General features: G+C 51.1%; 2 protein-coding genes across 2 annotated transcripts; both read left to right on the forward strand.

Moving 5' to 3' along the window:
* Nucleotides 1-4,204: 4,204 nt before the first annotated feature.
* On the forward strand, nucleotides 4,205-5,683 carry BZA05DRAFT_422979 (uncharacterized protein; the record flags this gene model as incomplete). Its single annotated transcript, XM_051485848.1, has 6 exons — nucleotides 4,205-4,367; nucleotides 4,714-4,780; nucleotides 4,833-5,057; nucleotides 5,131-5,276; nucleotides 5,415-5,440; nucleotides 5,594-5,683. The coding sequence occupies 6 exons, from the start codon at nucleotides 4,205-4,207 to the stop codon at nucleotides 5,681-5,683; spliced, it is 717 nt and encodes a 238-aa protein (XP_051334594.1).
* A 16,440-nt stretch (nucleotides 5,684-22,123) lies between these two features.
* Nucleotides 22,124-23,148, forward strand: BZA05DRAFT_231435 (uncharacterized protein). The gene is made up of 3 exons (XM_051479821.1): nucleotides 22,124-22,392; nucleotides 22,449-22,521; nucleotides 22,576-23,148. The coding sequence occupies exons 1-3, from the start codon at nucleotides 22,267-22,269 to the stop codon at nucleotides 23,007-23,009; spliced, it is 633 nt and encodes a 210-aa protein (XP_051334595.1). The 5' UTR covers nucleotides 22,124-22,266; the 3' UTR covers nucleotides 23,010-23,148.
* Nucleotides 23,149-24,378: the final 1,230 nt, after the last annotated feature.

The raw sequence follows: 24,378 nt of genomic DNA on the forward strand, positions 1-24,378 counted from the left end.
TTGCAGACTTCTTCACTCCATCTCACTCGAGGTTTACATGATCGACGTCGTTGGTAAGCACCTGGCCCCATCGCTTCAGGATTCACCATCTATTTGCTGGCAAGAGCTGCAGCGACGCAATCCTAAAGTTCTTAGAAACAACACATGTAGGGAGACTAGCTCTCCCGGTTCAGGAAGGGTCAGTGGCCATCGAGTCCTCAGAATGCGAGCGGGCACAGAGGGAACCCGAACAGCTAGAGGAGAGGAGAGCGCAAGACGCTATCAGCCTGGACATTGAAGGGGATATGGTGGCGGAGGGGGGGCCAAGGCTTCTGCTCTACCGACGCCACCACCCATGGCCTCTCCAGGCGAGACGAAATACTGAGAGAGGAAGGGGAATTTGTTCGAGCTTTTGTTCGAAGTTTTGTTTTTTCCTTTGTATTCCGGATGCCTAGGCGGAGCACCGGAGACTTAGAAACTTACGCCGTACAGTCCGCCTACTATGATAAATGTGGTGCAGCGGTGGCAAGGCGATGGAGATTTTATTTGACGGACGTCGCTTCGTCGTTGTGTTGTTATTATCCATCGCGGGTTGGCATGCACCACTTTACGAGGTTCAAATTCATATATCCAGCACGGAAATAACCCCGCGTGGTCCAGTGGTCTAGGCTATGCAATCGGCGAGGGGAGTTGAGGGAATTTCTCCGGTTTAAACCCGGGTGAAAGCCCTGTCAACTCTTAGGGTTTTCAAGCCCCCCACCGGGGTGATAGTTTTGGTTTTTGGGTTTTGGCAAGACGGGTAGAGCATGCGATATCACTCGGCAGAAACTACCACGTGATACACAGCTTGTGCTGGTGGCGTTGTTTTTTAGTTTGACTATCATCGCATTCGAATTTGGTAGATTAAAAATCTGCTTCAACATGGCTGTTGGCACCGACCACTGACCACGAGCTCGATACTGGTTCCCTAGTATTGCTCTCCGCCCAACAAGGAAACAACCCCCGCGTAACATAGTGGTATTAGTCTACTACCTAGGCCACGTAACTGGCGAGAGGAGCTGAGGCAAAGCTCCAGGCTCAAATCGGGTTCAAGTCCTTTGAGCTCTTGGGTTTCCAAGCCACCCACCAGGGGTGGTGATGGCTTTTGTTTTCGTCAAATATAGGAGTATTAGATCTTGATTATCGTCTGTCTTCCGCAGCGGCAGTGGGTCCTCCATATACATGTGCTATCTAGATGGCCTCCAGGCTCGTCCTGTCGGCGGGTTGCTCGTAAACCCCATCACGCCCAGGGCACCAGACGCCTAAGATCCGGTCGCCAGTCGTCCGGCACCAGATATGACTCGGACAAGCTCCGGCGCCACCTCCGGCGCCAGAACTCCACGAGCGATCGGACGTCTACATCTGACAGTTTTTGGCACGGGGGTAAGAAAGGCAGCCATCACGAGCCACTGTGGACTGTTCGATGTCGGGTTGGGCAATGTACAAGGAAATGGCGTGTGCATATTGCCATGATCTAGATAAGGCCGCACGCAGTGAATGATGAAACAAAAAAAAAGCTAGTAGGCTTTGTGTTCCATTCGGTAATCAGCCGCCGATCTACCATTCTACGTTCATTTTTCGCCGCTCGAAATAGGTTAAATATTCCCTCCACCTCCGCATTCCCAACCCTTCCTTCTTCACGTCGCCTACCTTCAAACCATCATACAACAAATCAATCGAATCCAAATCAACAAGTTCTCTATTTCGATACCTTCATACCACGCACCCAACCAACGAATGATTTCTACGTCCCTAACAACAACAATACCAACAAACAAGATGATCTCTGGACCCATCGAGCTCGTTGACCGTGTCTGCATGTGCGGATGCGGCGGCCCCAAGAGGTGCTCCTGCGGCGAGGGCGGCAGCTGCGGAGGCTGCCTGCCTTGCGTAAGTCGCCACCCCCCACCCCCCACCCAGAACCAACTGCTAGGACCCTGCTGAAAATGGTGACTACCCAGGGCGACGAGGGTGACGAGGGCGACAAAGGCAATGAGGGAGTGACGAAGTAGGCCTCACGGCTGAAGCACACGATCAGGGACAACGGGGGGAGGTTCGGGGGGTGGTTCGCTGACGTTTTCCTGACCGCTTGACTTCTTTGTTTTCTGAGGGGTTTGCGGTATGGGGGAACTGGCGTAACTGTGTGCGATCCAATTGCAATTGGTTTCACGTTGTATATGTGCCGGGTAGACTGTTCGCATTCGGTGACTTGCCAATATTATGCCTACTACTTCGACCTCGGCGTATTGCCATCTGTGTGAGCATCCTCTGGACGCATGGCATGTAGAGCAGGGTCCGATTCGGTGACCTTGCCGACCTTCCAGTTCCAATCTTGAACCATGGTCAGGCCTTCAGGGAGATTAGAGAAATGAAGAGGTGTAAGTGACTGTGAGTCGGAAAAAACACACATGCGTTCGATTGAGCTGTTCTATGTGTGTTGCGGCCGCAGAAAAACCCCGATTCGATACTTTCGTGAGAAGAAGAAGAAAAAAAAGAGGAAGAGACGAGAGTCAGAGGTGGATGAGGATTGCGGGTTCTGGGTTGTGGTTGAAGGTACGGATCTGCGTTGCGGGATGTCGATTGGTTGCAAAGTGTGAAGAGTCTGCCTATCTTTCCATTAGTCTTTGTGAAGCCTACTAATATCATGCACGCTTCATAGCATCTTACCTTTCTTATTTTCCCCAACGTCTTCTATCCACAAGGTCACCGAGTACGGTCGAAAGTGAGCAAATAGTCACCTGTTGTGCATTGCGCATTTAACATTTAACATTTGCCTTTTTGCAACACGCGTTCGTGCAAGCGACCGTTTTGCGACACAGCACTGCCCTCCCCCCCGCCTACACTACAATAGAGCGCTCACCAAGAAAAAAAAGAGCGGAAACGAGCGAAAAAGTCAGCGAAAATTGGGAGAGGATAGGCGCTAGACGAGTTTGGTGGGGTGGGAGTGGGTTAGGGTTTCACATGTCGAGACACCTGCGGCACACGCGGTAAAACTGTGCCATCACACACCACAACAAAGCGTACACCGAGACAAAAAAAACATAAAAAGAATAAGAAAAAGATTGAGAAAAAGAAGAAGAAAAAGAATGGGAAAAAGAAGAAGAAAAAGAATGGGAAAAAGAATGAGAAAACAGAGTGCACAAGAGAGGCTATTGGCTCAACAAACTATGGCAGTCGCGGAGGATTACCTTACAGTCATCGTATATCACTTGGTTTCACGCCGTGGAACTGAATCAGTCATTCGTGCTCGGTGAGTGGAGTTATTTCTTCAATTACTCTATCTGTGTGGTTGAAATGCCTCTTGCAATGCTTCCCTGATGACTTCCAGTAGTCCAAGGCCAACTTTATAATGTATGTACCAATTTGTATTCCCATGTGTATATGATATGATGCTAACTCGCTCGGGTCAACAACATCATAGTGTTTCGGTACTCCCCAATATTCATCTGACCATGATGCCTACCGATTTGACTTTCCATGGAGAATACATAGGTAGAATTCGTCTTCAGCGAGGAGATCTACTACCACTCGATAGGAGTAATGTACACTTTGGAGTTGAACTGCGATATATGTACTGTAGTGACGATCAGTGCAGGATAGCCCAGCGCAGTCAACGACAACCCACAAATCATGGCGGCCCAGAGTGGAGGAGCCCTTCATCCGGGTCAGACGTAGCTAGGATGCAAGTGGAAGGATATTGAAGCTTCTGGGACCGGGTTTTTGATGTTCATCTAGTGGCGGTATGGGCGGTGATGGTGGTGGTGATGCCACTGTTTTACAGTATGCGGCCTACTATAGCTTCCACGATATCCAAACCGTAACCCATCCCCACCCCACCAAGCTCGTCTGGCGCCTATCCTCTCCCAATTTTCGCTGACTTTTTCGCTCGTTTCCGCTCTTTTTTTTCCGCTCTTGCAATTCTCTCTCTTTCGCTTCATCTTTTTCTCTCTCTTTTTCTCTTGGTGGGCGCTGTGTTGTAGTGTGTGTGTGTGGGGGGGGGGGGGGGGGGGGGGGGGGCAGTGCTGTGTTGCAAAACGGTCGCTTGCACGAACGCGTGTTGCAAAAAGGCAAATGTTAAATGTTAAATGCGCAATGCACAACAGGTGACTATTTGCTCACTTTCGACCGCCGTACCGAGCTTCCCCACGCCAAGAAAAATCTGAATCCAAATCTAGCAGGAGTGACGATGGACATCATTTCAAACAGCGATGCCATGCGCACTCCGCAGATGGTGCCGGACGGAGTCGCTGTTGCTGTTGAGGCAGCTGCGCTTCTCGAGACGGTGCTTGCATACCCAGTGACGTTCACGCTTGACCGCGACAGGGTCCCCATGCTGCTAGATGACAAACGTCAGCTTCCGCCGGCCTGCGGTCTGCGCACTGGGTGTCGAAAACAACTCCAACCGAAAGTTTGTTTGCTCCCGCTTGTCTGGTAATGAGTGTTGCTTGCGCAACCCGCCCTCTCCCAAAACCAAGACTCCGGAAAGTAATTTTGCCGGCTACTGGATGCTTTACCGATGGGTGACGTCAGTGTTCTACATAGATCAGACCGGTCGGTCGGGATATATCCCGACCTGACTATGGATTTGGCCAGTTGGGATATAACCCAACCGAGCAGACCTGATATTTTTCTGGTCGAGATATATCCCGGCCCGACCCGACCATGCCCAAATTTGGTCGGGACTGGTCTATGTAGAACACTGGGTGACGTCGATGACCGACCAGGAGATGGTGGTGACGGTACCCTTGACGTTCGTTATCTGGTAGCGAGTGTTGTTTGAGTAACCCGTCTCCCACGACCAACACTCGCGGAAGGGATTTTGCCGTCTCCTCGATGCGTCACAGAAGGGTGACGTCGATGCCCGACCAGGAAATGATGGTGACAGTACCCTTGACGATCTTGACAATCTTGACGACCCATGTCTCCGTGCGCTCCGTGAGCTTGGTGATGATGGCCGGGGCCTCTTCGGTGATCTTGCCGACCATCCAGTCCCACCGTCGTCAGACCTACAGGGCGATTAACAAAACGAAGAGCTGTAAGTGACTGTCAGTCGGAAAACACGTACATGCGTTCGATTGAGCTGTTCATTGTGTGTTGCGGACGAAGATAAAGCCCGATTCGATACCTTCGTGAGAAGAAGAAGAAGAAGAACAACAACAACAAGAAGAAGAAGAAGAACAACAACAAGAAGAAGAAGAAGAAGAAGAAGAAGAAGAACAAGAAGAAGAAGAGACGAGAGTCAGAGGTGGATGAGGATTGTGGGTTATGGGTTTTGGTTGATTGTTCGACGTTGCGGGGTGTGCGTTGGTTGCAAGGTGTGAAGGAAAGAAGGGAGGAGGGGAGAGGGGGTTGAAGTATAGAAGGGTTGGGGTCTGAGTAATGCTGGGTGTGATTAGGGATCTCCCGCGACGGGAGACTGAATGTAAGTGGTGTTTTGGAAAGCTGAGTATTGGCCAATTCACAACTCACTAGTTTTAAGGGCTGGTGGGTGCAAGTATCTTTTGAAAATGTGACGCGAACCTTCCCAGAAGTGCGTAGTATAGGAGCGAAACGGATGTCATACTGGTTGTTGAAGGGAGCAGCAGGCCACGGGCGAGTCGACGACTGCTCACAGAGGGGCCCAGGGTTCTCCATCATCCGATCCGAGTTATTGTGGCTGTGGTGATACCTCACTCGTTGCTTAGTTGCTTGCGTGGACATGACAATTGCAGACAGCGGAAAGAGGGTCGCCGCAAGATACTACCAGTCCAAAACAGGCCATGCCATAACAGGCCACCATTTGGGGTGGACAAAAACCCGACTGACGGCAGAGTGGTGGTGGTGCCGGTACAAGACCCAGACCCGAGAACACCTGTTCAAGAATTGCGCGCAGCCGCAGTGGCGGGAGCAACAGAAGTTCCTTTGGACGGAGGTCCGAAAGAAGACTGGCCGAGGGAAGGATGCTCGTCCTATTCGTCCTGCTATGCAAATTATCTCCTCGCCCTCCTTGTCCCTCTCGTCCTTCACGCCCGGCTGCGGAAACAGCCTCCTCGTCCTACTGCGACTCATCCTCCTGGTCCTACTCCTGCGACTCGCCCTACTCGCCCTACTTGTCTTACTCATGTTACTTGTCTTACTTGTCTTACTTGTCTTAGTCGTCTTACTCGTCCTACTCGTCCGGCTTGTCCTTGTCAAAAGTCGGACGTCCGGGGAGACCACGGGGAATTCTCAGTGGACATGGACCTCATCTCGGGCGTCTGACTCCCGGAACGGGCGGCGGATGCTTGGAGCAAACGCTCCAGGATCCACCCTACTTGTTTACAGAGATCCTGTGCTCCTTGACAAGAGCATCATCATGATAATCAATCTATTCACATCTATCTCTCTATATTTGGCAGTCCTACTCGTCCTTCTCGTCTTGCTCGTCCTTCTCGTCCAGCTCGTCCAGCTCGTCCAGCTCGTCCAGCTCGTCCAGCTCGTCCAGCTCGTCCAGCTCGTCCAGCTCGTCCAGCTCGTCCAGCTCGTCCAGCTCGTCCAGCTCGTCCAGCTCGTCCTACTCGCCCTGCCTGCCTTGTCGTCCTGCTGTGGAAAAAGTCCTCTGTACTGGATTGCTAAATTCGCTGCCATGGCCTCTCTACAAGATTCGCTGTTATGGTTCTGTACTGGGTTGCTGGATTTGCTACCAGGGACCCGGTACTGGGTTCGCTGGCGTGGACTGAGTACTGGATTCGCTGCCAGGGCCTCTGTACTGGATTGGCTGCAGAGCCTCACCACTGGATTCACCTTGGAGATGCGCCTCTAGCTGCCTTGGATGGAGTACCATCATCACAATCTTGGGAAGAAAACCCCGACGCAAAAGTACTGAAAGCAAACCAGAAGTAAGTAAGTACATAGGTGGCAGAAGTGAAAATCCCCGCGAGAAATCCTCAAACCCCCGTTGGCCGCCATAAATGTGCAAGATCTAGAGTAGCACCAGCCATCAAGAGGCCGAGCCCGAGCCAAACACCAGCAGGGTAATGTATGTCACCTACGCCACCCATTGCGCACCAGCTGGCAGCCACGCCGGGAAGACGGTTGCAGGCTGCCAACTACTCCGTGTAGAAGTTGGTTAATGTTTCGATAATGAGGATGCGGCTAACAGACAGGCTTTGCAATACTGTCCCCATATCTGGGATTACAGGACAAATGTAATTCGAATCACGCGAAAAACAGTTCAATACCAGGCCCCATTTTATTTATCATCAGTTCCTCCAAGAATACCCCGAGATCGCCAATGAACACCCCGAGCTGCTGGATTTTTCCTTATTCATCGCAGCAGAAAGCAACGCCGGCATCTCTAGCCAATGAGCTCAACAGTTCTCAGCCCGTCGCAGCGAGGACAGATGTACTCGCACCCATCAGCGGACTTCTCTCCGTGGTAAAAGAGACCCTAGGGTACCGGTAATGCGGCTTTTTCGCATTTACCCTGAATCGGCGCGCCCTAAATTGGCTGTCGATAAATAGGCAAAAAAAGGTGATTATCATCCGGCTCTAATCCGGCCATCAAGGGTTCTAATCCGGCCATATTCCGGCCATATTCCGCCTGTAATCCGGCCATATGCCGCCTCTACTACGGCCATAGTCCGCCTATAATCCGGCCATATTCCGCCTCTACTCCGGCCATAATCCGGCCATAATAGGGCTCTACTCCGGCCATCATAGGGCACAGTTGATCAACTGGCGTTGATAATATTCGGCTTTTGGGTGCTTATATGGCTGACCTAAACGATTATATGAGCGAAAACTGCTGTTTGATATTGCGGTGATTCTATGTAGCTACTGCTGCTCGCCTCGTATGTGCTCCCCTCTACTCTCCCCCGCTCTCCCCCTCTCCCCCCACTCTTTCTCGCTCTCCCCCGCTCGCCGGATTCCATCCCGTCATCTTAGCACACATCAAACTGACCGGCATGCTGAATACACAGTCTGTTAGTGCCGGCGATGACAGCGGGGAAGCGAGAGGGGGACCGAGAGGAAGACTCAGTGATAGAGGAGCTGTCAGCGAGAGGAGGAAGTGATGTAATAATCGTCAGCGAGGGGAGAATGTGATGGAGGAGTTGTGGGCGTGGGGAGGAAGTGACGAAGAAGCTGTCAGCAAGATGAAGAAGTGATGGAGGAGTTGTCAGCGAGGGGAGGGGAGGAGGAGTTGTCAGCGAGGGGTGGAGAGAAGAGGAGGAGAGGAAGAGTTGTGGCGAGATGAGGAAGTGATGGAATAGCTGTCAGCGAGAGGAGGAGTTGCGGCGGGAGAAGGAGTTGCGGCAAGAGAAGGAAGGGAAAGAGGAGCTGTTGGCGAGATGAGGAAGTGATGGAGGAGCTGTCGGCGGGAGGAAGTGAATGTGGTTAGTAGTGGGCTGCGGGCATCAACGTTGGTGGGCATGGCGGGGCGAATTTCGCGGGGCACGAATCGTGGGTCAGCCAAATAAGGAGGAAATGCTCCATTTATATATCGAAGCCTATTCATCACTCAATCCAGAAGCCGAATGAGCAGTAAGGTATCGTTTTACCAACAGATGCCCGAAGAGAGTGGTGGAGAGACATTGCATTGACTGCTAATCGCCTGTTTACGCCTCAACGCCAAATTAGGCTTCTGTCCAATCGACACATTGAGTACCGACAGCCATGTTAAGTATAAGTGCCCAATTTGGCCATCGTGAGCTTGCCGCAATTACTACTAACCGCTGATTGATTCGACTTCGCCCAATTTTACCATCGTGAGCTGGCCGCAATTACTAACAACCGCCTGTTGACTTGGCTTCGCTATCTTGAACTAGCCGCAATTACTATCAACCGCCTATCGACTCGGCTTCGCCCAAATAAAAATTGCAACTTGTCGAAACATGCCGGTCTATGAGCAGAAGCCTGAATTGCCAGTGCAAATGAGCCGCACTTTGTGGTAATAGCCAGGTTACAAGCAGACTCGCATTTGTTTAAATGCGGCTTGCCGCGTTCCTTGTACCCTAGGGAGACAGGCCCTGCGGATGCGGCTATGGCCGCGAGGCTTCAACATGAGTCCGCTACCGTAGGCCACGGACGTGTCGCAATACGGCAGGTCGTGCAAACCGGCGTCTTGACGGTGTAGTAGTGAGGTTGTAGTAGTGCGTGTAGGTTGTAGTAGGTGTTGACGAAGTTGGTAGTAGTGGTCAGTACGGTGAAGGCGTCGTGAATGTCGTAGGTCGTCGTAGATGCAAGCAGAGGTAGATGTCATGGATGCAGGTCGTGATCCTCGTAGCTACTCGTGGACGCAGCTGGGGGCAGCTGTCGTGGATGTCGTAGAGGTAGATGTTGTGGATGTAAGTCGTGATTCGTGCAGCTCCTCGTGGATGCAGTTGGAGGCAGATGTCGTGGATGTCCGGCTTGTTTAATGAGGTGAAGAAGGAAGAGTGATGAGATCGTACTTATTTGTGCGACGACGACAGTGAAGATAGAAAGACGGCGAGAGGGCAGATCCCTAATCACATCTTGAAGCCACGTAGAAATATGAAGTTAGGTTTCCAGCATGTCCAAAATCATTTCCCGCATTTAAGCGTGTCAGAATATGGGAGGTCCGGAGATGTCGATGTCCTCAGCGTACTCTAATGGGGTATCTGAGCACGGAACTCCGAAGGGATCGATGCAGAGACTTCCTAGTTATAAAGCTTGTATATAGAGTGAGCTCGCTACTAACAATATTGTTTCTGTACCGAATACTATCATCATGTTTATTCACCTTGTATTCGACAAAGCGCAACTACCAAGCGTGGGTCTGGCCTGGTATTTGGTAAATGTGCGGCACCATTGAATATCCGTTCGTCGCATATCCCTCGGAGATTTCCTCTACACAAGAAGCGACGATATAGCTTTCTGTTTGCCCGGAACAGCCCCGTTTCCCGAAGCGACACCGCCTGCCGTACTGGGAGACTGAGGCACTGAATTACTATATGCATATGTCGGGGGCTCACGCGAACGGATAATTAAAGGGAGGACACTCCTGCGCGCTGGCCGGGTGTGGAAGGGAATTGGTTGGTTGGTTGGTTCCCTCCTCCAGCGGTTTCGGTGATTTTTTTCCACAATGAAGTCCTTGCATACAGAGCTTTACTTTCCGCTTTGACAGTCGTTTGATCATTGATATGATCCGTAGCTGTTCACCGGCGTTCCTACGCAGGGGATATAATTCTTCCATCGGGCCGATAGAGCCGCGTGATCCCGCATGATGACGCCTGCGTCTCTGTGACCTCCCCTTCGTTGGATTGTTTGTCTCACGACTTCAGCTGCGAGAACTGTAGCCTGACCGATAACTGTGCGCAGCATAGAGTGGCATCAGACCCTCCAACAGTTCTAACTGGGAACAAATTGGGGTCGTTCCCAGACCAACCAACTGTTGGGGAGTAGTGAAATGAACCAACTGGCAAACGGAACGAACAGCCGGGTTTTGAACCGGGAAAACTGCTAGGCCCAACAGTTCAGTGAGGCTTATAATTTCACCTTTGGCTGGCATATTAAAGACTTCTTAAGGTGCAGGGCACTGACATGCAACCTGCACCTTTCCAGGTCCTAATCAGCAAGAGCGAACCCTTCTCAGATTGTACTGCACTGTAGTTATTAGTAATGCGGAGTACCGATTCGAACTGCAGGCCATTTACTGCCAGGCTACGGTACTGTCTTGTACCGGGCACGCAGTAGTCGACCATCGCCGAGTATTACCTGCGGCCGCCACTGGGAGCACACGTTTTGGTAGTACAACAGTGCCACACTCAGTATCACGCGGTACAGAGCAATACCGCATTTGGCCGCCGCCGGAAGGATAATTGGGCAGTACAGCTCTGTAATGGCCATTACTGACCGATACAGATCTATTCCAGCCATGTGTGCTGAAGTGGAACGGCTCTTCTCTGAGTGCAAAATGATTCTCACTGATCGTCGGTATTCGCTAGGTACGGAGAGTGTTGAAACTTTGGAGGGCATCAAAAAGTTCAATGGGCGCACTCCCATCATGGATAGGTAGCTTCAGAGAAGGAATTCAAAATTAGTATTGTTCACATCTTACGTCGCCCTTTCGGTGACCATTTAAAACTAGTACTGTACCCATCTTCTATTGCGCTTTCGGTGGCCATCCAAAAATCATATGCATATGGAACCCATTTTCTATCGCTTTTTCCGGACCAATAGGAGTCTATCTCCCAATGGCAGACTTATGCTTGTATACAGAAGGGAACCGATTTCAGTGAAGGAATCTTGTGACTTGTTTATTATCTCGGGCATCAATTGGCGGAGTTGACGAATGATCAACCGGGGATATCTCGAGGAGATATCATGGCATGATCTTGGAAGAATGGATATGACGGGAATTAGTTTTTTGTTATACACTCTCTCTGTTGCCCGCTCATTCTCATTCTGGTATCTATCTAAGCAATCACTTCTCTCTCCCTCGCTCGCTCGGATCCGCTATGACAAAAACCCACCCGGAACAAAAGAAGAAGCAAGCAACAAAACAGGTATATGTTCCTACAAATCCTCCTATCTATCTCCGGATCTTTAACAAGATCTACCATGTTCGACGCGGGGTATATTCGGTCAATGCCGACCCGAGCTGTCCTCAGCTTTGATATCCTTCATCTCCTCCTGGAATTTCTTTTCCAGGGCGACGCCCAAGCGTCCTCTCAAATTTCAGAAGCAATTCCTCCAGCTCCGCCTTCCTCTTTCCACCTCTTCCCGACCCGAGCTGTCCTCGTCATCCGTTTCCTTGCTCTCCTCCTGGAACTCGTTTTCCAGGGCGACGCCCAAGCGTCCTCTCAAATACCAGAAGTAATTCCTCCAGCTCCGCCTTCCTCTTTCCACCTCTTGCCGACCCGAGCTATCCTCGGCTTTGGTAGCCTTGATCTCCCCCTGGAATTTCTTTTCCAGGGCGACGCCGCTCGAACTTCCTCTCAAATTTCCGAAGCAACTCCTCCAGGTTTAGTCTCCTCGTCCTACCTACACGGTTGCAAATCCCCATGGCGCGTACTGCTTCATGAACTCGCCAGTTCCGGTGGCCACGGAATTCTCAGACGTTAATTAGGGGAACGGTGAGACGCCGATGGCGTTGATTGTATCCGCCGTGTGGGGATGGGGGAGGAAGGACGCGCTCTCGTCCTCCATGCCGGCGTAGTCCTCCTCACTCGCGATCGCTTTCCTTCATCTCCTCCTGAACTTCCTTTTCCAGGGCGGCGCCTGAGCGCCACTCCGTCACAGCCATGGATTGTGAACCGTCTTTGAATCGACTATGAGACTCTCGAGAGCTCACGGAAGGACTCCAGTGGTAAACAAGACAGTCAACACCCAGAGATCCTCCATAAAGAAACGTAGTTCGCTCAGTAGCCGTATTGATTTGATGTCTCCGAAGCCTTAGCCCATCACTGTGCGGGCTCCAATTCCCCATCCAATTAGCGCTTGGGTTTTTTCAGAATTGGAGCCCTCTGCGGCCGAGTTCCTGCGGTGCCTATTGAGTGGCGGGAAGAGTCGCTGGCAGCGTTGGTGGTAGGGTAAGCGGTAGCGTGGGTGACAACGTAACTGGCTGCGATACCGCAGGCGGGACAGGAAACGCTCTGTTGAGAGGAAGTTTGATGTCCGTTCCCAACTGGGGAAGTAGGGTGACTTGAATCGCATTTATGTTCGTAAGAAGTTCTACAATGGTTCCGAATAAACTTACTGCGGTGGTATCGCAGGTGGGTCCAGGAGCGCTTTGATTACCGAGAAGGGTACGATTATCTTCCTCTTCTTTCGCTGCTTCCCAAGCCAGGAAAGCAGGGGACTTTAATGGTAATCATGTCAGTAAGACTCTAAAAAGTGCTGATCATGAACGTACTGGAGGGAGATGTTTAATGGTGCTCATACCATCGCATCAGCGGGAGTAGGAACGGTGGACAGTTCTGTGGCGGATCCCTTTGAGTGTTATGAGGTGCATGCGCTGCAACCTCAGAGAGGGGGGAGCATGGGGGGAAGAGGTTGGGGTGATGGTGCGAGAATAGACGGATCGAAAGTGGAAATTATTGTGGAGGAGTGATGTGAAAACAGTAGAGAGGGGATGCTGATGTGTAGAAATCTGGGTCGACTGCCCAAAGAGGAGTTTGAACTCGACAGTTTGGTGGAGGCTGATGCGTAAAAGTCACGTTCGGCTGACCGAATGTGAACTTATACTCGAGAGTTTGACGGAGAGTGTGATAGATGATAGAGAGGGTTTGTGCGAGTAGAAAAGAACATTTAAGAAAAGTAAAACTATGAAATTCATGACAAGAATGATGGACCGGACAGACCGACCCGCCGACAATATATATACGAGAGCGGCGAAGTTTACTTCCGTGCCGCTGTACGTTGGTAAGTCCCCGTCACTGAAGACCAGAGGTCACTTACGTGATTGACGTCATTCGCCCCTCGCCTCTCTCCCTCACCCCTCGCTACCAAGCTGTGAATGACATCTCGCGTTTTTGCCAGTAGAGCCCGGGACTATGAAGCTTTCTTCGAGTTCATTCCTTCCCCTTTTGAAATTTCAGCCCAACTCCTACCGCTAGGGCCTCGTAAGGCGCCTGGCTCGCCGTTTGCCCAACCACCCTCCCCTGCGTCGGATCATCGGATCTGATGGCGAAAAGGATCGGTCCGACACTGATTACCAGGTCAGTACCCCCGCGCAGACTGCTGTCGGAAATCTCAATGTACTCACGGCAAAGCTTCAGATAATCTTCGGTGGCGATCATGGGCTCTTCCGCGAAGAGGTCGATAGTCAGCTGGAGCCGTCAAACACCTTACATCAGCAAAGCGAGACATGTAACCCGACACGAACGACGTTCAGGCCCTAATGGATGCGATGAGCCAGAAAATTCACACGCTGGTGTAGGATAACCGGGAATCCCGCGTGCCGATGCCGGAGCCAGTATTGGCCGCACAGCAGATTTCACCTCCTCTACCAACACAACCTCCGCGGCCGAAACAGAACAAACTGGGCGGAGGACCGAGTACCAATCGATAAACGTACAGAGCGATCCCTCGCCAACATCATCGTCTGAGAAATCCGAACATGCGCTCATCGAGACCAATTCTGCGCAGCCTGGCACCTTCGCCATCAACCACGGCCGTAGGCCCGTAACTCACCGCCATGAAACGGATGAGAGATGAAAGATGGTTGAAAGGGATCGTAACGCGAAAGGGCAGGGCTGAAAAACGGGGGAGTGTCTCGCCCTGGTGTTTGGGTAGCTAAAGCTCCGAGCGGGCGTAGAGGTCCATGTACCTGTCGTTATTAGCGAAAACAGGGACGCCAGGCTGCACAAGAGAACGGTGCGGCGGAAATGAGGGGAGATATGAGGGGGAGGAAGGAGCAAGCTCGTAGGCGATATCTGTCATTGCCGGTAGATCGATTATTGCTTTTGCTTCGGTATGCAGTGGCGACGCATCGGACTGTACGGCATCGAGGTTTCAACTTCGAACCTCCTCAAACCTGGCAGGGCAAGATGGTTAGTTTAATTCGCCATAGTTCAGTAGGATGTTTGGGAAATAGATTAGTATTCTCTCTCTATCGCGTATCACTCGATGAGCGGCATCGGTGGACCGTGGAGAGTCTTGAAGAATCTATTCAACAACCGTTGTTCGGACATTTCACCTTGAGAACTATCGACAGAGCTTTTAGAAGCTTTCTGCTCTGGATATTCCTGCGTAGAAAGAATACTTTTCTCCTCCGTTCAGACTTCTTGGATCTGTGTTGCCTGCTGCTTCATTACTCTTTGCAATAATAAGCCGCGGATCTGTTGGGACGATGTGATGCTGCCGTCAGCCACGCAACCATCATCCGAAGCATCTCAGATTTTAGTGTAATAAAACGATTCCATCACTGACCGCGAAGGAAATGCCTTGGGAACATCGAGTTGATAGTGGAAGCATAGAAGGCAGATACATGTATGCAATGAAAACTGTGTCGAAAACTCCCGCCCTTCCCATTACACTTCAGCAAAACCCCTAACGCGCAAACCAAAAAAATCCATGCCGAATATCACTGCTTTAAATGCCCACACGGCCGCACATGCCCAGACTTCCTCACATGCCCACACTGCCTCGCATATCCACAAAGATCAAATGGGAGGTTCGACGATGCGCAGCTGCCAAGAAAATCACATCCGCTGGATACTCCTGGGTGCCTGGAGGGGGTTAGATAATTGTATGCACCGGCTGGAGAGGTGGAAGAACATACAGAATTGACACCGCCATCCGATGTCATTGTTTATCCCAACAACAGTTCCAACCTCCCAGATGCTCGCCGGGGGTGGAGAGGTATCTCGTCCCGCAGCCTCAGTGATATTATCGAGAGCCAGATCCTGCCCCGCTTCGGTCAAGCGGAGGGATATCACGGAGTGCTAGATCCTGCCCCGCTTCGGTCGCACGCGTAGGGATATCTTCGATCGCCAGTCTCGGCTGGGCTTCGGTCGCGCCCGGCTCCGCCGAGTCCTCTTCGAGAGCAAACATTGTTGAGTTTGCGTCTTCCGCAGGGTTGACATCGGTGATGATCGGCGTTTGCATCATGGCAAAGCCGGTAAGCTTGATCCCGTACCCGCCGTCGCCGATGGCAAAGAACTCGAACGTGGCCTTTGCCCAGTCTTCGGGATACTTGTCTGTCGGAGGCTCCAATGCGTAGATATAGTCAATTGTTTCTTCGATGCCACGGCGGATCATATCATTGAAGGCACAATCATCGTTTGGGCATCTCCTCAAACTTTGTGCCGTAAGCAAAGAGTATATAGATCTGGTGGGATGCACATACCTTGCCGGATTCGAAATCGTGACGTCCCACTTAGCGTCGGGGCTCTGCACTAGCTGGATCGTGATGGAGGGTTCTTGAACAGACAAGTAGAGAGAGGTCTGCGGGCCCATCGCCATCAGGCTCTCATCCCGATCGATCATGGCGATTGAAAGCATTGCGGGTGGAGGTGGTGAAGTTTGGTAACGAAGGGGGAAGGGTTTGAAGGGCCGTGTGGGCGATGCCAACTGCTTAGAGAGGAGGGAGCGGAAAGGAGACTGCTGACTGGTTCGGATTCAAAGGACCATAGAGCTTGATGAAGTATGGGATTGTGGATCAGACTGGGAGAGCATCAGCATTGTTCTGAATGCGGAAGAGAGCTACCGCGCACCCATCGCGAATTGGTCATAGCTGCCTCGCAAGAATGCCCACCGCTCAATTCGTCAAGTGGTCTGTGGCCACATGTCCGTCTACACTTCTCTTTGAGGGAGATCACTCGATCAAACCATCATGGTTCTTGTTACTGTAACTTATGCCATTCGTAATTTGAAACCAGATCTTGGCAGACGGACGTATCAAATGATACCGTTCTATGATGCATACAAGAAGGTCATCCAGTTGCCTTTACATGGTTATCCCTGCCCCATGCGCTTTTCATGGATATTCATACCTCAGCTTTCGTTCAAAGACCGAGCTTGTAGGCTATGTAGTGACTGCTTGTGCTGGAGTCACTCAGCTGTCGGATCATCATTTTCACTTCTTGCTACGTAGGCTGGAATCGGCAGGGGTGGTTGCTGTCGTCTACCTTACTGCTCTCTTTGGCGAAGTAAGATGGGCGTTCACCTCAGGGCGGCCGATTCGCCTCTGTTTGCATAATCACCGTGAATAGGACTTCCGGGGTAGAAATGGCTAGTTCAGCGGTGAGGTTTTAAGGGAATTATAGGGCACCCGTGGGGTCACCATTGATATGCAACCCAGACTGAGCAGGTTCTCGAGACGTAGATACATTGAGTCGTCTCCACGGATGTGTTCTAGCCTGCCGGGCAAAACTAGTATTTTATCAATGGACCGGCCACCAGACCATGTGACCGGCCCCCAGACGGAGTGACTGGATATGCGAAGTGACTAGACAGTGGGGAAAAGTTTTGCAAGCCGACCGGTCTGCCCGCACATTTGTGAGAGGGCCAGTCTGCCCGCAAGTTCCCGGCGCTACTCGGTAGCTAAAACGTTCTGTGGATCCATTAGAGAATATCTTTTTCTCGCTACTATGAAAGAGCTGTTCATCTTGCCACCAAGAATAGACATATATCAGGCTTGACACATTTTATATTCGGCTTCACATCTTCACGCATCATGCCTTTACGTGTAACCGTCATCACTGCGATTGCAGAAGCTACAGATGTCTCTGCCGAACTTTCAAGCACTGATCGACAGAACCGAGAAAAGTTTACGAAACGCCGCTGTTTTACCAGCACCCACAGCAAGCCGCCGCAGTCTCCTCCCAGGTGCCCAAACAGCATTCATCCTGAAAAGGGCTCGTCCTACTGGCAACATAACGAAGGTCATCTGTTGCGTTGGTTGTAGTCAGGGGGAAGCTGGAGCCTGGAGGGGAAACAACTAAGGAAGACATTGGACGGGTGTTTAGTACGAGAAAAAGGATGCACGGTTAGGGTGCACCGCTGAGGGGACGATAATGTGTAGATTCACATGAGGTCTATGTAAAAATTTGTGCGGTGACTCGATAGAACATTATTGACTGCTGATATACTTCAATCCATCGCCGTAAATGTGATGCCCACGGATATGTACATAAATCTTGTCCGGCAGGCTGGTCTACTCGTAAAATACTCCTGGTGGACTGGCCAGGCGACCAAAATCACCCAGCAGGCCGGTCGATCGGGTTAAAAAGTATCTGCACAGACCGGTCTGTCGAGAATATTTTCTTACTCGGCAGTCCGGTCAGATCGCATATCCAGTCATTTGCCCCCCGGGCGGGTCAGTTTATAAAGAAATCATTTTGCCCGGCAGGCTAGAACATTGTATGTGAACTGCCGGTGGAGAGTTCCTTTCTAGATAGGTGAAATTTCTTTCCTAAGGGAAACATGGCGGCCACGGTATATAGTCGTATCAGTCCTCATGGCTTCGCCACGAGGTATCAAGTAGGTATCCCATCTGGACAGACCAGTCATGTTTTAGGCCCGCCTTGGACGGCCCAGATTTTAGACCCCCGGAAGATTGGAGGCGGAACACTCTATTTGGTCGGCGATGGACATCCGCAACAAGGGTCCGACTGGAATGCTCCATTTCTAGTTAGAAGCTCACTCAACGGCTCTTTCTTAGATTTTCCTACATCTTTCTTCTCCACCCTTCCAGATCTTTCTTTTCCACCGTCTCCGCAATAACCCCTCTCATATGACCCGTCCTGGCCCTATATAACTCATCGTCCTCCACCATCGCACTGCAATCATCGATTTCTCTCTGCTCCTCTCATGGACAATCTCCACCAATAAGTGTTTCTTCCGCAACCTTGCGACCATATTACAACTGCTGGCTGAACCCGAGAAGTAGTCGTCCGTCTACCGGTGTGAAATCCTCCTTTCGACCTCAGTCATCTACCTCTACTACTGACTCTGTATGCCTACGTTTCGTACTGATGACAAACAAACATCAGTGCAACTCGTTTCCAAATACACCAACATCTTCGACTTTGTCTTGTAACAGTTCCATCGAGAATCTCGGATGTTTGAATGCTGTGCCTGAAACCGAACGTCAACCTCACCAGGTACGGGCCAATGATCGTCACTAGTAACCTATTTTTCGAATTCTTCGGTCATGAATTGTACTGATCCCATGGTGGCTACAAACAGTGATACCGAGGAACCCTCTGAGGATCCGCCGGGCCCTTTCAAAAGGGCGCGAATTCAGTTCCTTCAAAGGACGGATCGCCGCGATCCTTTCTACGAGGCTACGGAGTTTTTTATAAAAGGGCCGCGAAAGCTCCCGTCTTACCGTTCTCTCTATCCTATCACTCCCTCCGAAAACATCAGGCTTCGCAATCATCCCACAACTTTACAGAAACCTAAATCCCAGCCCACCCTTCAGAACCGCCAATCCTCCTCACAAAATCATCTAAAGAGCATCTACACAGCCCATCACTAGCGATGAATCAAAACCCAGGCTTTCCGGGCTCCTACCCTGATGATCTTATCTACATACAGTTTTCCGACGGCAGCGAAACTGCGATGGTGGTCAACGGGCACTACGTCCTCGCGAACGGTAACCATCCGACCGCAATCCTCGGCGCGCACGCGGAACACGCCCGGCGCAACGCAATCCACCGCGGGAACGAGTACATACACGCCCGCGAGAATTACATTAACAACTTCATCGTTCCTGTACGTACCCTCCCCAGTTTGATCTCTAACAATCTTCTGGAAACACAAGGACGCGTAGCTAACGGTGAATAGGCTGTCAATCCGCCAGCTCCGCCCGCCTGGGCACGGGCTGCTCCGCCGCCTCCTCCGCCTCCTCGAGCTCCCTATTACCAGCCCGTACCCACCTGGGCTGCACCTCCTCAGGCTCCTCATCGCCCACTCGTTCACCCGATGGTCGTGCCGCCGGTGCCGCCGCCACCGCCCGGATACGCGAACCCCGCGGGTTATGATATGTTCTACCGCGTCGGCGAGGCACGTGGATACGGTGGTCAGTTCTACTGGGGCCCTGATCCTTAAATACCCACGACACGTTTATCCGCGGCGCCTACCTGTTCGTGCTGCTGTCGAAATTCTGTTCGACTCTGAGGGGCGGGGGTTGCTTTAGGTGATTCGGAGGTGGGAAATGAAAATGCGTTGGGGTTCGGAGACGGCTGTTTACACTGTACTTGTACTGGTCCTTTCTTTGTCGGTTTCGTTTGATTGTCTGGCCGTGTTCTGTTATGCACTTGGAATTCGGAAATGTTGGGTTGCTTTTAATTGATATTCTTTTGTCTAATTTCTGACGGATTGCGGCTGTAAATCATGCCTCGATTTTGCGCTTTAATATGGATAGTCATGAGTTCCCACAGAAAAGAACGATTAGAAATACATCAAGATAATAGTAAGGAAAGTCACGGAATGTAGTCGCGTAACTCGCACGCCTTCGCAAAACAGCTCCCTCCACTCGTGTCTAGCTACGCAATAGCACCTCCGCCGCGCCACCCCGAACCACAGCCGGTCTCCTGAAGAATGGTTCCATCTTCATGAATCTCAAATTAAAGCTGAAAGACCGGGAGGGTGTCTTCGAACGCGACAGAGATCTCAGGAGCTCATTTGAACTGAGAAGGTGATGCTTCGGTAGCTAGCCGGAGGTGACAGCGTGGATTCGCGGAGAACCTTGAATTTCCTGGAGGGTTCTTCCGTTTTCGAGCTCCGAATAGTCATCACATAGTCCCGGTGAGTCATGGGCCAGCTGACGGGCTTTCGCGACCGTCTATGTCGGGCCACCAGCAAAGTTTGCCGGGTCAAAAGGGGGTGTGGACAGGAACAAATCCCACAGAACCCAATGGAACGTGGACGGCACCGGCGGTTATGTTGGCTATCGGTTGAAAGGAATATAGCAGGTTCCAAACTTCTGGTCCATCTCTCTGTAGGCCTGGACGCGGCTGTTGTCGTGCAGGCTCAGTTGATTCAGGCCTAAGAGCATAAGGTGGTCAGCAGAGACAAGACTTTGGTTTGAGTTAGGCATACCTGTTTATGGTTGATGGCACGTAGATCCGTATTGAGTGTATCACTGGGTCGGATATGAGGTGTGGGACGTTCGGTGAAGGGGGGAGCAAGTATCGTCCGCATTTTCACATGTGGGTGGAAAGTGTAACTTAAATCATCATTAAAACCCTCACGACAAGCATAACATCTTTAAACAACATCTAGAGAGAAACTCTATCCACTCGAAAGCTCAGTCCGTGGTGCGGTTGGAGGGAACAGGTGGGCGGACAGTGTCCCTTCATGAGGCGATTCTGACAGTCAGCGGCGATACGATCGAAAGGCGGTTGTCAGTCCGGCAGAGGTACTCGACTGCAGAAACGCGTACAGATGTGGGTCGGTAATACCAGAATGCCGCCCGAATTACCGCAATCGCCGGGTATGAGCCTGGCTTTACTTCATCCACCCTACATACCAAAGCAAAATCAGTGTTGAATACACCCGTAATGCCTGATATGGGCCCAGGTGCCCGCTCCTCCAGCCACCTGCTGTTGACCCCCGCCTACACCGCGGCTTTCTTCAGTTGCCGTGTCTTATCCGACATGATGACCAGTTCTCGTTCACGCCTAGAGCGGTAGGTCTCTTGAACTAGACGTGAGTCTCTCGGACAGCTGATGTCGCCATCTGTCCACAGCTCGTCGATATCGCACCAGCCATCTCGCCGTAAAAGCTTGTCTGAAGTTTATTCGTAGGTAAGTTTAGGCTCTGGAAGTCCCAACCGTCCTGCGAAATGAAGCTATTATGGTGGTCAGCATCGGAACGATCCTTTTCTTCCACCGGTTTCGAGGCCGAAGGTGATCGGTTTCAGGCAACAAGAAGGAAGTTCACAATATTGGCTTACTGAATAGGAATAAGAAACGGGTTCATCGTCTTGATGAACCTGCAATGCGAGAGGGTCGTCGCGGGAATTGTTGTCGTAGAGCTGTGGCTCGGGTGTTCTGTTTTGTTGCGGAGTCGTTTGCCGCTTTCTCTAGTTGTCATAGCGTCCGAACCTTAACGAACATGGCTCCATGTGTGGGGGAAGCGAGCGCGCTAGCCTGATACAGTGTCCGAGGCAACGGCAGAAGTCAGCATGATGTAACCTGTATTGCTCTTCATTCTCCGCTTCTCTGCACGTCATTCACATACCGGCAAGACAGTTGTCATGTTCAAAACAGGTAGGGCCGCTCCTCAATATTCCGAACGAAGTGAACTGTGTATCTGGTGGAGACTGACATATTGAGACGAAACTATAGAGCCCACGGAGGCATATCAATTCGGCGCCGGGAGAGCATTCTTGCACGAGGTTCGACACTTCCACATACTTCCAGCGATGTAGGGCTGAGTCGAGCGGAAACTAACGTGTCCGCGTGATGGGGGTCCGACGGTAGAGTTTAGGAAGCCTGTTCTCGAACTACACGGAGCTCCTAATTGGGAGGAGATCAATGACACAGTGTCAATAAAGAACTCTATCGCAGCGGTGTGGAATCATTGACGATTGCCATGGGTGTGGCGGGTCGGAGGTCTAGCCGCAGTCTCATATCTCAGAGGTAAGCGGTCGGTGTTGAGTCTTCTTGATAATTTTTTCTCAGCACCTTTAACATTTTACCTTTGATCATACTGGTTCCGGGGAGTCGATGTTTGGCCTTACATCCAAGAGAAGACGATATTTAACAATCGTCTGTTTGCCGCCTCCCTCATCCTCCATCCTTCATCCTCCATTCTACACACCCCACCTATCTCAGAACCCCATCAATCGACCTTCACAATCTGAGTTCAACGATGGCGATTATTTGCTATTACCGGATACTCGCTATCCCACACTCCGCCGAAATACACCAGATAAAGCGAGCTCACGAGAGGGTACTTGCTGAGGAGGAAGACCAGCGGATCGCGAGCGAGGAGATGGTGAGATCAATATTACATCACCGATGCCCCGCATTCCCCTGACTGACCACCATCAGATCCAGAAAGCATACATTACGCTGTCCAATGACAGACTACGGGCTATGCACGATTACCGACACCGAAATGGCTGTAAGTACGCCATTATCGCTGTCTTCCCTTTCATTGCCATCTGACACCTCGCAGGCCGCCTTTGCCAGAACATGTCAGCAGCGCCGAAGACGGCAGAGAACCGCAATCACGCCAGCGCAGGCGATCCCATGTATTGGGCCGAATACGGGAGTCGAATAAAATCTTGCGAATCTCCCCTTCGCCGCAAAGCTCCGCCATCGCAGCACCCTGACTACTGCGACGATGATAATGGTTCCAAAGACTTATGGCCGGTGTGGTCTTGCCTACCGAAAAAGGCCATGGGTTTTCATCGGCCGGACCTCTCGGCTAGCAGGGACACAATATACCGGATCGCCAAACGTACCCGCGACCGCGCGGGAAAGTTGCCGTTCGTCCTCACGAAGAACGAAAACGACGACCGCGTCAAGGCAACCATGAAGATATTATGGTCGGCCATCGTAAACAGTGACGGCGACGATTCCGGAGTGCAGATAGTACAGCTTTCATAGGGGTTGGTACCCAAAGCGATGATGGAAATATATTGGTGGTTGAGGGTGAGCTTTTGCAACAGCTGTCATTTCTGATGTATTTCATTTTCGTGTTTCCGTCCTGTGCTAAATTAGCACCCGGATGAAAAGTGTAAAGCGATTTATTACTTTTCTTTTTAACAATTATATCCATTTTCATTCCCATGCGATTCCAATTCTTGTGAACGTGAACATAATCCGCATGCATTCCATGGCAAAAAGCTCACTTGCGGCATGAGTAGGTTTGCCAGTTGTCCCTTCACAGGTACCATACGTCACTGTGGCGTTCCGTTGGCGCCACGGTTCGCCAGCCGCGCCGCGGTTCGCCAGCCGTGCCACGCGTGCGATACCCGCATCTGCCGCAAAATCACACACGATCACGCAGCTGATAAACCGTCACCATAGTGATGTTTTGGTAGTAGATTTGCAAGATGGTATTCGACCGAAGATGATATCTAAGATGACGTCTAGCTGGTTGGGCAGTATCATGCGCGTTTATAGGTACCAAGACAGCAGATCCTTAATCGTACAGAAGAGAGAGCAACAGTTAGAACATGAGAAATGAGCAATCCATAGGTCGGCTGCAAGAAGAAACAAACACATGAAAAAAACAGTGAAACAAACGCGTGACAAGGAAGCCAGCAAACGAGTGATATCGGTGAAGCATGCATCAGACAAACATGAGACAATCAATAACCTTTGTTGAGGATATGAGTGTGTGTTCAATTGCTTGATTCATTCACACAAAAAAGGACAGTGGATGACCAGCTAGACATACCACACAGAAGCTGAAGCAAGTATGAGAATAAACAGGATTCTTCGAGGCGCATATGACGAATAGTATGATACATGTGCAATATCCTGAACTAGTGACGAGGCTGGAATTTCAACAAGAACGAGAATCGTAACAACCTTGCTATGAAAGTTCAACCATTTGCACTTTGTACCAATTTGTCGCAACCACAGTCAAGCTGGCTAGTTTCCAGGCGAACCACCCAATTTCGCTGTGCCCTCCAACTTTTACGAGCTGCGGGCGTCATGCATAATCGTACTGTCAAGTGTGCTAGCCATTCGCTGAAATCGCAGTCACGACCCACTCATTTGTAAAGTGACCCACGCCTCGCCCATCGCACACACACAGTCACTGCTCTCACAAAACCCCCTCGCTTCCTCTTTCCTCCTCTCCACACTTCTTCCCTACAAAAACCTCCACCAAACACTTCCCTTCTCACGTCAATCCCCAACTCTCTCCCTTCTCCCCTTCCACAACGTTTTCTTACAACCTCCACGAGCAACTCTAGTTGTCACACTTTCCCCCGGAATAATACTGTGGAACGCATCATACCTTGGA

This window comes from Tricharina praecox, assembly GCF_024521635.1.
Source record: "Tricharina praecox strain CBS 144465 chromosome Unknown BZA05scaffold_58, whole genome shotgun sequence".
Taxonomy (NCBI): domain Eukaryota; kingdom Fungi; phylum Ascomycota; class Pezizomycetes; order Pezizales; family Pyronemataceae; genus Tricharina; species Tricharina praecox.